The sequence below is a fragment of the Gigantopelta aegis genome, chromosome 6 (assembly GCF_016097555.1).
Source record: "Gigantopelta aegis isolate Gae_Host chromosome 6, Gae_host_genome, whole genome shotgun sequence".
NCBI classification, from domain to species: domain Eukaryota; kingdom Metazoa; phylum Mollusca; class Gastropoda; order Neomphalida; family Peltospiridae; genus Gigantopelta; species Gigantopelta aegis.
Window position 1 is genome coordinate 20,818,253 of NC_054704.1, and position 16,660 is coordinate 20,834,912.

The 16,660-nt window shown below is 35.9% G+C and overlaps 1 protein-coding gene and 1 long non-coding RNA gene across 2 annotated transcripts in view; both read left to right on the forward strand.

The window, feature by feature from the left end:
- The window catches only part of LOC121374413 (cyclic nucleotide-binding domain-containing protein 2-like), an 11,279-nt gene extending 2,957 nt beyond the window's left edge, over window positions 1–8,322 (forward strand). The window contains exons 3-11 of the mRNA XM_041501514.1: window positions 86–160; window positions 817–905; window positions 1,597–1,670; window positions 2,094–2,182; window positions 3,116–3,267; window positions 5,003–5,080; window positions 6,599–6,659; window positions 7,046–7,151; window positions 8,234–8,322. Coding sequence (XP_041357448.1) covers window positions 149–160; window positions 817–905; window positions 1,597–1,670; window positions 2,094–2,182; window positions 3,116–3,267; window positions 5,003–5,080; window positions 6,599–6,659; window positions 7,046–7,151; window positions 8,234–8,322 — 750 coding nt within the window. The 5' untranslated portion in view covers window positions 86–148. The remainder of the gene's footprint in view (window positions 1–85; window positions 161–816; window positions 906–1,596; window positions 1,671–2,093; window positions 2,183–3,115; window positions 3,268–5,002; window positions 5,081–6,598; window positions 6,660–7,045; window positions 7,152–8,233) is intronic.
- A 1,898-nt stretch (window positions 8,323–10,220) lies between these two features.
- LOC121373979 lies at window positions 10,221–14,613 on the forward strand. The gene is made up of 3 exons (XR_005958165.1): window positions 10,221–10,378; window positions 10,904–10,972; window positions 13,518–14,613. It is a non-coding gene; the product is annotated as an uncharacterized LOC121373979 (long non-coding RNA).
- The last annotated feature ends 2,047 nt before the right edge of the window (window positions 14,614–16,660 follow it).

Genomic DNA, 16,660 nt, shown 5'->3' on the forward strand with positions numbered 1-16,660 from the left:
ATTCATTAACCAATTACATGTACAAAAACAAATGTGACCACCAGTACTAAAAGGAAGCATCTACAAATATTTCTACCCGTTTCAGATTTCACTGAGCTCTGAGGTTCGTCACATACTGTCACTTAAACCAGAGACGAGAACAGCAGACATGTTAAAACAGGTAAGTGACATCAGTTGACTAAAACTAATTAAATTGAAACCCCCAGTCTATTGATGTTTATACATACATGTAATGAAGACTCGTACACACGAAATAACCATATATACAACATAACATTCTAGTAAATGAGGGGCAGGATGTAGCCCAATGGTAAAGCGCTCGCCTGATGCTCGGTTGTTCTAGGATCGATCCCTATTCCTCGTTTCAGCAAGTGGAATGGTGCATACAAAATATATTCTTCTATCAATGGAAATATTAAGCGGATTTCCTCTCTAAGACTATATGTTTGAAATTCAATAACTGGTGATTAATAAATGAATGTGCTCCTAGTGGAGTCGTTAAATAAAACAAACTTTCTGTAGTAACTGAAGTTCAAAACGAATGTCTTTCTATATGTAATATACGATATCAATTTGACAATGTTCAGCAGTAGGATTGTGTTCGCTGTTCCACAAGTATAATAATCACAGAACCACAAACGTCTTGTATTTTAGGTATTGCATGGTTTACAGATATTGCCGTAAGCTACATAGCGTCTTGTATTTTAGGTGTTGCATGGTTTACAGACAGTGCCGTAAGATATATATCGTCTTGTATTAAAAGTATTGTATGGTTTACAGACATTGCTATAAGGTATACAGCGTCTTTTATTTTAGGTATTGCATGGTTTACAGACATTGCAGTCATTGAGCGAGTACCCACTACGGACACAGAAGAAGCTATGCAGAGTGGCTTGGTATCAAAGGTGAGACACTCTAACTATATCAACTTTGATAGTGATTTTTTTTTTGTACCCGTTTTAACCAGTGCTCCACGACTGGCATATAATTGCACTTTCTGACTGTAGGAAAGTGTATATAAAAGAACACTGTAATATTATTCTATGTGGCAACGGGTTTCTTTACCCACATTAGACCATATATTAGAGACTTAAAAACTTGTATTTAAAATTTAGTACTATGCGATAAACAAAATGTTTTTGTTTTTTTCTTCTGTTTTTGAAATCATACAACAGGCATAGTATTAGACGTGTCCAGTTATTACATAGTTCGTCTTCAGTTATATCTGAACCTTGTGTATATCGTTCGTTCATTGTCACATCTGAACCTTCTTTTTCTTTCGTCCTTTTGTCTATCCATCAAATATAAGCCTGGGTGTCTAATACCTCGCATAGTATCCAGTATGTTTTACTACATTTCACACAATTCTGAATCATCCAAATAATTAAATATTTAATGAATAATTCCCGAGTTATAGCACTTTCTCTTCTTACAATATTTGTTCATTCAATCAATCGTTCACTCGTTCATTCATTCATTCATTTAATCGTTCGTTAAGGCCTTACTTCTGTCCTTTATCCACTCACTCAATCACTCATTTGCACACCCACCCATTCATTCATTCATTCATTCATTCATTCATTCATTCATCCACAGGGTGGATTCTAAGAAGGCAATCATACGAGAGGGCCACCATCCTGAATGTTTCTACTTTATCTTATCGGGCATCTGTAAGTTACACAACGATGACTAATGTTTGTTTTGTAATTATGTCGTTTAGTGTTTGAGTAACGAGAGAGAGAGAGAGAGAGAGAGAGAGAGAGAGAGAGAGAGAGAGAGAGAGAGAGAGAGAGAGAGAGAGAGAGAGAGAGAGAGAGAGAGAAAGATAGAGACACACACACACACACACACACACACACACATACATAGAGAGACAGAGATAGAAAGAACGTGTGCATGTTATAGAGAGACCAAAATAAATATTTAGAGACGGGGTGGGTGAGTGTCGAAAAAGACATATACACAAATACAGAAAGAGACAGAGATGGAGTCTGAGAGAGGTAGGGACAGAGAGACAAACACACATAGCTATTTCTGTATATTGTATATTTCGTAGGTTACAGATTGGCGCTTTATTTTTCTTTCGTTTGCAGGTTTCGTGAAAAGACTGACAGAGGATCCTCTCACGGGAGACATTCAGAACGTCTGCATGGCAAGGCTATCTAAAGGACAAAGTTTTGGAGTAAGTCACACGTCATTATCTGTCGTTGCTGTACACCCCAGCCCAGTAGATAACTGTTATATAAGTAAATAAGTGATAAAAGAATTATCTAAAATATGAATTGTTTCTTTTCAGCAGCTAATATCTAAGTAGTAATAAAATAATAATTATCTTGTTTTACTATCCAATATTTCAACAACATTATCAGAACTTAACACACACACACACACACATATATATATATATATATATATATATATATATATATATATATATATATATATATACACACACACACACACACACACACACACCATAGATAATAATACATGAGTGGCCGTTAGATACCATTTATCTCACAACGAGTTGTTTTTAAATTTATCTAACAAGCGAAAGCGAGTTTGATACGTTTTTAAACAACGATTTGTGAGAGAAATGGTATCTAACGGACACGAATGTATTATTCTATTTCTTACATATCCTCAAACAACAGGTTTTAAGCAAATGTTAACATCTTTTTCGACTAAAAGTTATTTACAGCCGTTGCACTTGTAGCTAATTTACGCGTGACAGACACATGATTGTCAGGTTAATTATATGTCACGGTGTAATATATTTCCACAGTGTTGTTTTTCATCGGAAGTATGTCTTGAAATTGTTAACACACATACATATGTAAACAACCCATGTGTTACCAAAAATAACTCATGATGTTCTCACCAACGGGTGTGTAAGAAATATTATTTAATCTTACCATAAACTTCACTATCGATTGTCATATATAGCTAACACTGCTCTAGTAGAAGCCATATTATATATTAATTTACCATGATACGCAGCAAAAACTTATGATCTATTTTATGTTATCTTATTATGTTTTTAATTTTTCCATGAAGCCGAACTTTTTATTAAAAAATTGTGATATTTGAAGTAAATATTGTTGGATTTCGGCAGGAGCTGGGTTTAGTGTTTAATACTGTTAGAACTGCTACAGTGGAAAGTGTCACACCCATGGAGCTACTGGTCATACGGAGAGAAGACTTTCTGACCATATTCATGAATGCCGACAATCCAGACGAAGAGGCGGACCACATACGATTTTTGAGGTATCTCGTCATTCTGAAACATACTGTGACATTGAAGCTGCAATATCGAGAATATGTATTCAATTTAAACATTTATACCTAGTACCAGCAGAATAATAATACTGTTTTTGATAATAATTTATTTGGTTTAACATACGAATAATCGGAAAAGTGTTTTGGAAATAACAAAACTGTTCAATTTTTATGTGTAATTTGTAGAAATATTGATCAAGATATAAATAAAACGCCAATGTTGTCTATTCATGGACTTTGAAAATATATTTTTTCGATTTAAAAAAAATCTACATACATGTAAAATTGATCTCGAACTAGTAGATACAGTTCAACAAAAGAATAGTCAAATATGTTAAGTAAGATAAACTAATAAAAAGAAACCCAATTATTTTAAATTACATTCTTCTTTATGGATGAATAATATTATTGCTGTGTTATTTATAAAGTGATTTATGTTTTAACAATTTCAAAGAAGAATATTTTTCATAATTTCAAAAACACATTTCCTTTTTTTTTTTTAACGACAAGCCAAACTGACATTATTGACAAAACAAACAACAATTGTATTTTATAATATGAGGTATGGAATAAGTAATCCAGTTTAATTTATTTAAGTGAATCGCCAATCTTCGAATTCTGTTTGCTGTTATGTCTAACATATCATCTAAAAAGTAACTTTTCATAAAATTGAATCTTCGAGGACGTCTAATTTATTTTATAGCTCGTAATTGGAGAATTAAAATGGTAAATTATGTGTTATATTAAAATATTTGAAAAAATATTAGTATTATTCTAATTACTAAAAATATAATGTTAGGCAAAACGCAATATATGTCTCGACGTTAGTTATTTGCGACATGCATGTATATCAAACAATTTAATATACTACTTAACTAGGCATAATTAAAAAAAATTCTTCCTCAGGTTAAAATAACAAATTGAAGTGATTAACTGAATCAAAAATATTATTGGTAGTATATCTGAAAGGGATAGTAAACTCTAACATGAACCTTATATGTTGGAAAGATGCATACCCGGACCACCAACACACACTTTAGGAAATGAAAAGCGCGTAATTTTAGAGTTAATAAAAAACTTGATTATTCCTGCTAACTTGGGGCAGCCATTTTCTTTTGTTTTTGTTGCGTCCGGAATTTTAGCTTGGGGCGAAGTGACGTCAGCTCCGACCAACTCCTGCATGCATAGTGTAAACAAACACAATCATTTACGTCAAGGCGCTTCGCTTTCATCAACCTGACCATAAATGACTTGATAATATAATAAACTACTTAACTAAATATATTTCATTTTGCATTAATAGAACAAAATATGTAATAACCGTCACATTTAACCGTTTTATTAATTAAATATAAGATTATATTTGTTGATATTAAGCAGTAATGTGCATTATATATCGTTGAATATGCATACTAGTCCAAAAGTCTTGCGCGAGCATTCCTTTAAAGCAGAGATGAATTTTACCTGTAGAATGGAGGAAATTGCATTTCAGGACATCTAGTTTTCAAAATTTTACGGGGGAGCATAACCAGAACCCTTAGAAAGTTTGCTTTGCGCCCTCGGTCTCAGTTAGCTCCCCCCCCCCCCCCCCCCCCCACCACCACCACCAATGTCTGCTTGCTTCCGCCGTGTCTGCTACTGTCAATACGATAACAAAATTACGCTATAATGAATTTTTAAACAATTGTTTATATGCAACTATTAATGTTTCCTTTCTGTTTAGACAAATCCCTCTGTTTAAATCGTTTCCGATTGATGCCTTGAAGAAAGAACCGGGGATGTGTTTACTCAACTACTTCAAGTTAGTGTTATTATAACATTATAAACGTCCCCATCCATTTTACAAAGTGACAACCACCCTTGGAGTGTTTCATTATGATGCCACAGCACTTTTTAGCATGGATGGCATATTGTACTTAAACATGACATTAAAAGTGGCATTCCATTATGTTTTATACCATAACTTATTCACATACCATGACGCAAATATACCTATACATGTACAGGTGTACCTGAAACATAACATACTCTGTCAAAAAAGAAACGCATAGGCAAAATATTCATGGAATTATCTCTTTAATATAAAGTTGCATAATTTCATTATTTATAATCATATCACAGTCAAATTTCACATGAGTATGTGACAATGTTCTTGCTATGGACTGACGGTAGTGGAGGCGTTTTCGTCACCAAACAGCGTCGCATAGGGCGCTGAAATCAGTACCTTGTGTGGCCATCAGCAGCAGCAATCACTGCGCGACATCTCCTTGGCATAGACTGAATGAGTCTCTGAATCTGGACACGTAGAATCCTAGCCCATTCTTCCTGCAGTGCATGTGTCAGTTGCGGAAGCGTCTGAGGCTCAGGGTCACGCTGGCGTACACGTCTATCCAGTTCGTCCCATATATGTTCAATGGGGTTGAGATCTGGCTATCTTGATGGCCATGGCAGCACATTAATGTTCTCATTCTGTAGGAAATCCATTGTTACACGTGCCGTATGCGGCCTGGCATTGTCCTGCTGAAAGAGTTCTCTCTGTCGATCCAAAATGGGAAGCATGTGACGGCGAAGAATTTCATCCCGGTAGCGTACAGCTATCGGGTTGCCTTATACGAACACATGTTCACTTCTCCGGTGTATGAGATGGTTCCCCACATCATGACACTCCCTCCACCGAATCTGTCAACTTGGGCGACGCAGTTGTTGGCAAAAGGTTCACTGCGGCGTCTGTAAACACGTTGTCGTCCATCACGTCGCTGTAGAAGGAAACGTGACTCGTCGCTGAACCATACTCGCCGCCAGTTTTCCAAGTTCCACCTCTGTACATTCGTGCACATCTTGTAACTCGTCTACGTCGAAATGGAAATGAGGCATCATTGAGAGCATTGCAGCTTTAAATACCCATCACTACCTCAATCTTTTCCCCGAGTTTCACGTGCATCCGCCAAAATCTGACCATTTCACGCCGATTTCCTGCAATTGTCGCACAACGTGCCACAACGTGCGTTAAATTTGTTTTAGGGTGCATTTGGGCATTAACAAACATGGTCATTCAGCAACATCATACAAAAAAACTATATTTTGTAAAATCAAACACTTTTTTCTTTCCCTATCACCTATGCGTTTCTTTTTTGACAGAGTATACTTATTTATACCTACGTTTTATGTGACTTTATGAACTAAAAATAAAACAATATAATAATATTTATTTTCACTTTATTACAATTTTAATATAAATGAAAGAACAAATAGCAGTCCTTTTTGTCTTTGTTGTAGAAGATTTATTGAATTTTAGATTTTTAATATATTATATTTTCAGACGAGGAAATGTAATCGTAGAAAACAGTCAATGTAGCGATTGGTTGTATATTATTAAGACGGTGAGTGTATGCCAGACAATAGCTAATTCAGTGAGTTTAGATGTGTCTGTGTAAAAGTTTCATTAATAATAAATTTTTCACTAATTGGTCAAAATAAAAGTAATTAATGCTTTTATTTTATTTACAAAAAAAAAAAAAAAATCACTTAATTTAATTTTTTTGTTTGGCAATTAAAATAATAACTATGGTATAAAATACGTAAATATAATTTACAGACTAATGAAATACATGAAATGTCAAAATCAAACTACAGTTTATAATTAATTTTTAGTAACAAAGAATATTTATGCAATTCTAATAATTCACTCGTTATTTCAAATGTTTAAATGCTCTGCTATAGTATATGATGAACATTAAATAAGTACACACTGTAATGTTTGTTTCAGGGGTCTTGTGAAGTAATTCAGCGTCTGCACGCTGTTCAACCTCGTCTCCCGAGGAGAAGATTCAGCGCCAAACACAAACTACCAAATCTAGACATTGGGGAAACACGTACGTAGGTTTACAATTTATAAAGTATGTATGTCTTTAACGTAATCTTCATTTAGTGATGTAGTCTGTACGATGAATTTAGGTTTGTATTCCAATAGTAAATACCGTAACGTAGCGCTGAATTCGACCCAATTTGATTGAATTCAACTCTACTGGTAATAGAAATAGATCAGTGGAACTGATTTTAATAGATTGAGTTCGACCTATAGTTCGTCCCATCATCCTACAAAAATGGTTTTTGTAAATAATTTCAGTTTGATTTGACGATGAAAAAAAGTAAAAGTATTTTTGAAGAAACAAAAAACAACAAATATTTCTGTGTGCAATTTATAAAACAATTGGGTGAGAAATAAATAGCATTGTAGTAAATTCCATAGTATGAAAAATAGGCATTTCCTATGGGAAGGACTGTAGATATTGACATTTTCCTTTTCGATACAACCAAACCCGTATTATACAGTACTTATAAAGTAAGAATTTTAAAAATGTGAATCAGTTTAAACACAAGTAAAATGAGGATAATCAAAAGAGAGAAAGTGGGGAGAAAAACATGAATACAAAACGTTTTATACATTCTAGAGGCATAATTTTTAAATTTTATATTAAAAATTAAGTAAAAACAATTTTGCAAACCGTTTTTCAATTTCAGTCTTGGTAAAGAAAAGTATACTCAATTTTTTAAATTTTCTGAAGGAAAAGCCGACATTGCTATGTAGGTAGATATCATATGCTGTGTCATGTATAATAATTATAATATTAACAGTTTGGGAATATTTTATCATTATACATATATCTGTTGATTTATAGAATATTGTGTACGCCATTTGTTTAATTTTCTATAGAAAAAGTTGACATTGCTATGCAGGTAAATGTCATATACTGTGTCATGTATAATAATTATTATTATATTGACATATCGAAATATTTCATCATTACACATGTATCTGATGAATCCTATAGAATATTGTGTAAACCATTTGTTTAGTGTTCTGAAAGAGAAGCTGACATTGCTATATAGGTAGATGTCATGTATTGCGTTATGTATTATATTTTATCATTACACATATATCTGTTGATTTCAGGTTCTCGACTTAACTCGGTAACTTCAAGCAAAACAAGCAAGAAAACTATGAACTCGGAAGTTGTGTTACTTAGCCACAACGAAGTATGAAAATAACTGCTTATCAATAATATATTACCGTAGTCTATCTCTTTCTTTCTCTCCCCTCTCTTTCTCTCTCTCTCCCTCTCTTTCCGCATTACTCTGTTCCCCCTTCTCTACCCCCTCGCTCTGTGTTTCTGTCTATTCCCATGTCTTTGTCTCTCTCTATTCCTGTTCCAGTCAGTGCACCACAACTTGACAAAGGCCGTGTATGTGTTTTTCTATCTGTGGGAAAGTGCATTAGGAAAAAACGTAGCGGGTTTCCTGTGATGACTACCTGTCAGAATTACCAAATGTTTGACATCCAATAGCCGATGATTAATTAATCAATGCGCTCTATTGGTGTCGTTAAACAAAACAACTTTCACTTTGTATATTATTAAGCACAGTTGTCTAGGACTGTTCATTTTTCTGAACATAGTATTAAACGGAACTTCAGTTGTTGACATTCATCAACGAAATCACATATCTAAAGAAAGACAAAATATGGGAATAATTATAATAATAAAATGGTTATCAGGAGTGGGTGAAGCACATGTTGTTCTTCATATATTTTCTTGGTGTATGATATTGTTAATATACAATGTCTGTTTCAGGAATCGAATTCCAAAACAAAATTACAACTGCCAAAAATAACAGTAGATTCATTTGACGACGATAATGAATTAAAGCTAAAACTACCTCCTGTGTCATCGCCATTTAAGCAAGATTTTACTGGGAGATCAAGCTTGGGACAAAACATATGGAACCAACCGCACTTTGTAAGTTTAATCTGACTCTTAGAAGATCATTATCAGTCATGTACTATAATTTCAAACGTTGATGTTTGATAAATACATTTTTACATATTAAGGCTCATATATAAAAACTAAACTCACGCAACTTTGCGATCTCGCAAAGCAATGCAAAAAGACATACAGGGACGACGCGGTGTTACTTAAGAGGGAATAAGAGAGATTTGCGAGTTAGGCCTTTCTGTAGCCGGCGTACAATAATAGTTAAAACGTTAGGACACAGTAATATATTATTTGCTACAACTAAATAAAAAGAGCACTTATACTCTTAAACTGTTTTCGAAGACGGGGTTGCTCATCCCTCATTCTCATCTGTCGCCTCTAGGAACGACCCTGAAAACGACAAATCAAAGAACAGAACAGAACTTTATTCACTCAGAACACCAAACGGTGTTACATTGAGGTGTTTACAAAATATATATATATATATACAATACGATGGCGGCTGCTGATTAAAATATACATGCATATAATTATATCTATCTATCTATCTATCTATCTATATCTATATCTATAGACATAGACATAGACATAAAAACTAAAGTTTATACACATAATTCACAAAAGCATGGCTCACACTGGAACACATTTTAGTTTAGCCAGTTTTTAGATGTATAGAGTATTTCCTTGAAAATTATCAAAATGTGGTTAATTTAAGGAATATTTTACTAGCAATGGACAGGGTGAGCCCTGCAAAAGTCTATACATCTTATTAACAAAATCTATACACATTTTTCACAGAAGTAAGTTCACACTATTCACAAAAATGATTTGAAACAGTTCCATCGTAAATCATTTTGAAAGGGTTTGATGGTATACATATTATTAGTTAATGATTAACTGAAAACAAAAAGGCAGCAAGTTACTTAGGTAGCCCGGTTAGATTTATGAATAGTATATGATCTCAACTGCATTCTGAGACATTTTAAATAAGCTATTCTATTATTTTAAAACTTGTGTTGGGAGACCTAGTGAGAGGGATGACCGCTGTATAAAGATTTCTAACCTCACCACCTTGTCATAATATTATAGAATGTGTAGTACAGCAATGCAAATTACCATATTTATGGACTTTTTATTATGAACCGTAAACTTATTTGTATTAAGACTGCAGCATCGGACGATGATTCTGTAGGCCTAATTCTGAGAGACCTAATTCTGAGAGGTCCTTGCTGTCTACAAACGAAAGAACGCCAACACCAAATACGAAACAAACTACACCCAGTGAGGTTTTCATTCAAGTTGAACTGTTGCAGACGTCAAATATTTTTGTAAGTTGTCGACTTCAGATTCACTAATTATCCATGGCATAATCGTTGCATAAAGGTGATCAATGTTAGGCTGCTTATTTGATGGTGTCTTCACTATACTAACCCCGACCCAGAGAAGTTGAGCCGACCTGGTGGTATTATGATCGTCTCCGGGCATTTCACGTCGGTACTTTAGCCGAATCCTGGCTAAGATCATCTGCCGAGACAGTGCTGCCTGTTCCAGTTCCGCTGGTTTCAGGATGGTTATTTTTCACGTCTTAACTTCAGGCCAACGTTCAGCCAGCCGTTTTTCAGTAAACCTTTACAAACATTGTTTAATTTAAATTAGTTTGCATAAATTAATACTAATTTCACACTTTCCCTTGTTTCATCATAAACATAGAACATTTATATAAATTATATTCATTTTATTTTTATTTGTCGTATTTACAAGAAGGACGTTTTGTATTCTAAGAGTGTTTTTTTTTTGTAAATACATATTTATTACTTAGAACGTTACCCGGTATTTTTATGTTATATTTTAAGGGACTCCAATCTATACAGTGGGATGGCGAGGAAATGTCAGTCGACAGAGATGAACCACAGTTATCATTAGTATGTATTTGAGTTTTTTAATTTAAAAAAAAGTTCTGAGTATTTTTTATTCTTGCAAGTATGAACGAAAAACTAAAATCGCTGTACACACACACTGTTCATACAAAAGCTCAGGTCAGGTCATAGGTTTTAACGTGCACATTCAGAACAAGCTGTTGTAGTACACGCCTATCATGGGCGCAGGTGTCGACTTTCGCCGGCTCCTCCATCCAGGACAGGAAAAGGTTTGGGGTGGGTGGGAGAGGTCGTCGCCTGCGCTGACATGTGCAAGGGAGCAGGGTCGGTAGCGGATGAGGGTTTGTTTTGGTTCTATTGAATTTGCAAATGTCCCGAAGGATTTAAGCCAAATACAAAATGTTGCGAAATTTCTTTAAGGTAATTTTGACGCATAATTTAGAATGGTTCATCAAAATTGAAAATGGAGCTAATTAGTTGATTTGACTTAGTTGATCGAAAGGTAGCTCTTGGTCACACAAAAGTATCCACAGCATTTTTGTGGTTCATACGGTGTTTTAGCAAACACTTACGATCGATAAATTCTTGATACATTTATAGTATTGTTTTTGTAAACTTCAGTGATTAGCATAAGATTCGGAATGCAATGTTCAGTGGTTCATTGGAATTGCCTCTATATTTTGTTCTCTTGGAATTATTGTCGTTTATTATATCAGTCTATATTTTATCTTAATGTAACCACTACATGTTTCTCGTTCCATCCAGTGCACCACGACTGGTATATCAAAGGCCGTGGTATGTACTACCCTGTCTGTGGGATGGTGCATCTTCTTCTTCTTTTCGTTCGCTTGTTGACTACACGTCGAGGCCAGCAGTGACTATGAACGATACTGTTCTGTGTAAATCACTTCTTGTGCCGTACAGCTTCTTTTAGAGAGTTGTTGTAGTTGTCCAGGTAGTCTCCCTCAGCTGCTGTAGGTTTATGCAGTCTTGGATGACGTGTTCGGTCGTCTGTTCTGCTTCTCCACAGGAGCACATGGAAGAAGGTACCAGCCGGAACCTCTTATGCATATGCTGGTTCAGCCTGTTGCGTCTAGTCTTTAGTCGGAAAATGATGACCTGTTCCTGATGGGACAGCAGGTAATAATCATTGGTTTGTTTGGGAGGTCTGTTGAGAGATTTATTATGGGATTTCATCTCTTCGTATGTGACCCAGTTATCCTCCTGGTTTTTTTTTAGCTGCACCCAGTTTTGCCAGTCTGTCTGCATTTTCATTTCCTGGTATGCCACAGTGAGCAGGGATCCATTGTAACACAACTTGGTTGATAGGATGTAGGGCTTCTGAAAGTATTTAAGGCTTGTTTTCAAGAGCCTGGAGGGCAGAAAGAGAGAGAGAGAGAGAGAGAGAGAGAGAGAGAGAGAGAGAGAGAGAGAGAGAGAGAGAGAGAGAGAGAGAGAGAGAGAGAGAGCGAGCGAGCATCAGTCAGGAAGACGACATGTGAGCGGTTCTCCTTTCTGGTGCTGATGATGTGAGCAGCATGAATGAGAGCCTCAACCTCTGCAGCATAGTTTGTGCAGTGTTTCCCTGTAGGAAAATGTGCCTCCTCTCGGTAGCCATTAGGGTCCATGATGTATATTCCATCCCCTCCGTTTTCCACTGCATTTGTTGCAGATCCATCAGTATATATCTGTGTCCATGATGTCTCTGGTTACTGTTCATCAATCATGGCCAGTGTCAGGGCTCATTTGTATGGTTCACTGTGTTCCTCTGCAGGGGTGAGGTGTTGGAACACTGTGCAGATCTTTACATTGTCCAACGGTGGTTCCCATGGTGGGGTGCAGCTGACAGTACTAACTTTGCTCTGTTTAGGAAAGCTGGTTCTTTTGAGTCTGTTGTAGGGATAGTAATTCATTATCTTGTTCATTGGGTGTTGTGGCAAAGACTTGTTGTTAGTGGCTTGTATCATGAGCTTGGAGTCCCGGCGTTTGCTGAGGGGTACGATGCCAGTGAACTGTTCCATTTTCTCAAAGGGGGTTGACCTCATTTTTTCAGTTATTATCCCGAGTGCTTGGTTTTGGAACCTTTCTAGTTTTTGTTCATGTGAATTTGCTGCTGTTGACCATGCACTGGATCCGTACTTAAGATGTGGTCTGATTGCTCCTTGATAGACTCTTTTCAGTATGTTAAAGTCTTTATTTTATCTTAATGTAGCTATTACATGTTTGTCGTTCCAGCCAGTGCACCACGACTGGTATATCAAAGGCCGTGGTATGTACTACTCTGTCTGTGGGATGGTATATATAAAAGATCCCCTTGCTGCTAATCGAAAAGAGTAGCCCATGAAGTGGCGACAGCGGGTTTCCTCTCTCAATATATGTGTGGTCCTTAACCATATGTCTGACGCCATATAACCGTAAATAAAATGTGTTGAATGCGTCGTTAAATAAAAACATTTCCTTCTTCTTCCTTCCATTACATGTATTGAAATAGTTGACAGATTTATCGCTTTTTCGTTTAGTTTGTCAGTTTTGATACAGGCCTATGCTACTACAAGTTCACTAACTAAATAGTTTAATTTAATTTATGCAGGTAAGCCGAGGTGCTGAAGTTATACTTCTGTCGAAGAAGATCTTCCTCAAATACGCCAACGATACATTGAAAATCGCAGTGAAGACGCTGTCAAGGCCTTACCCTAATGCTGAAACAATGCAGAAGAATTTACAGATTCAAGTCAACTGGGACCTGTATCGCGAGACGGTCCTTGCGGATTACTTGAAGTACAGCAAAGACAGGCAATGGCGAAAAACAAAACTGTAGCATAGATGCCGCAATTCTGTTGTTTATGATTGTTTTAAGATGTATATACAGTCAAACATGTGTTAATTAGTATTCTACGGACTATAAATCAAACAGATAGATTTGATATTTTGGGAGAATATTAAGTTATGAATATCTATGTAGATTGCCAAGTGATCAAGTTTGACTGAATATATAAACAAGTTGAGAGATGTTCCAGAAATGACTGGGCAGGCTTCGGCGTTGAAGTATTTAAGCCATCAAACTCAAGGCTGGTAGGCACTGGGTTCGTATCCCGGTACAGACTCACACCCAGAATAAGTTTTAATGAATAGGTATAAGGCGAATACACCGAATACTCTCTCACTAACCACCGACCCATAGTTTGTACCCACGACGAGCGTCTTTCAATCATAATTGGATGTATGGATGTTAAATCGATTCCTACCTGCAAGTAAATTGAGCACCACCTGAAGTGGCGTCTAGAAGTTAGTATCTGTATCAACGGAGTTTAAACCAGATATTAAGAGTTTTTACATATTCAATACATACTGGGTATTTACCGAGATGACATGAATTAATTACTTTTGGGAAGCACATCAGAGTGATTCCAGCTCCATAGTTAATTACCATACATTTCCATACAAATTTACTGTTTCTTGCGATCGGGTTTTTTCTTTGTCTAGAATACATTAAATGATGCAACAACAGTGTATCTTACTGTCATAAATCTCCTTAAATATCCTCTGTATACAAAGGCAGCGCTTCTAGAACGTTTATAAAACCTACTAGCCATTGGATCAGTGATTTTAAACATTTACTAGCCACGATTAAAAATTCACTAGCCCTACTTTTCTTTAAGTTAATAAAAGTTTACTAAATAATAGTAATAATCAGATATGTCACCTAAAGAGGGAGATACAGCTTTAAAACACTAACATTGGGGGTGGGTGGGTTGTGGCATGATAGTCATATTTACAAAATATACTTAACTGCAACATTTGACCCAAAAGAAAAACAATAGCCGTCGGGTATGGCAATGGTAGATATTTACTAGCCCAACATTGAATATCACTAGCCATGGGAGTGGGGCTACCATAATATAGAAGCCCTGACAAAGGACATTTATTTCAGTGTTTTATATCCACAAAATGTTCACAATTATTTGCGAAGTGTAAGCCACACGGTCCAAACAATATGGTGCTTAATTAATTTCCAGGTGTAGATTTACCCAAACTAATCATATGATAGAATAATAGGCAATATTATTTTAGCACCAACACACAGAATATAATACTTACAGAATAGAATTATGAAACAAAACGTTTTATGGTAGACACTGAGAGGCAATATCTACTAAAAACCAAAATTATGTCTGATGCTATTCCATATTTTGAACTTGTGTGTAAATTGTTTTTAGTGAAACTCTTACACATTGTTCATCCGGTGGGGCACAATATGCTTACCATCCGGAAACACCTGATATCATCACTGTTTTGACAGTGATTCATGAATGCATATCATCACAGCTATATTTATTCCAGTGAGCTCTGTCGTGCTCTAGTTTTGATTTAGAGAACTGGTCTTGGAGTGACAGTCCTCTTTCAGCGGTGCAGACAGAATGTATTGTCCAGCAAAGGATATTTTTAAAGGTAAATAATCACATGAAAAGCCGTCTAAAAGTAATTGTCCGTATCAACGGACACTGGATAGAGAGTCATGGAATCAGCCACTATTTTGCCAAATACTCATTTGACTCTGCATTTCCGACAGATACGGTTTTGATCATGAATTACGGCTTTGTCGTTCAGACTGGCCTACCACAAAATCTATTTAAATTTGAATGACAACAAATCTGTTTATATAATGTTCCTCTTCCAAGAATCGTCCTAAGACTATAAAACTGTAACATATTTAAAAGGTAAAGCTAAAATTATGTTTTTATTTTGCATCAGTAAACGATGTTATAGGATGAAGAGAAATTGCAGCTTTAAAGAACATTCACCACATATACCATGTGTAAAAATCAGTTGTCTTCCGTCTTATCAGTACAGTCAATTGTGCAATTAAACCCGTTAATAATTTTCACAGCTGATTTACACATTCAAGTCTTTGTTCAATAAACGTCTTCCGTCATTATCATTCATTGTATTGACATTCATGAAAATAAAATGGTTTTGTATTACCTCTGACTGTCAGTTATTTGATTACCATTGTTTGCTAACTGTTTTGAATTGAACTATAAGAACTGCCATAAGAAACATTTGTTATTATGAGTTGGTATCTTAACCATATATGGTTCTAATGAATTAGTAATATCCTTAACATAGGATCCGTTATGCTGTAATGATATCCATAAAATGTCATCCATAATCAAAGATTAAATAATGATGTCGAGAGAGAGAGAGAGAGAGAGAGAGAGAGAGAGAGAGAGAGAGAGAGAGAGAAAACTAGTTATTGTCTTAAAATATCAGCTTTAATCTGCGAAGGTTAGCAGGCGCAGATTCAGGATTTTTAAATGGGGGGGGGGGGGGGGCGAGGGCGCAAAGCGGCCGAGATTCCTAGGGGGGTCCGGGGGCATGCCCCCACGCGAAATTTTGAAATTTAAGTGGCCTGAAACGCGATTTCCTCGCATTTGAGTAACAAAATAGCTATATTAACGTATGTTTTTGGTATTGTCATACTGTTTTTGTTATCTTCAAAATTGGGAAATAAGTGCATTTTTGTGTAATTCCACTCTAGTGTATGCTATAGTTAAAAAATAATAATAACTTGACCCCAAAAATAGGGGGGCCCGGGCCCCTTGGGCCCCCCACTAAATCCGCGCCTGGTTAGAATGGCGAATGTCGCGAGACTTTAACCATTCAACCTGAGCAGGTTAAAGCCGACATCTTAAACCTGTAGCCAGTTATTTTATTTATCCTGCAATCCTACAT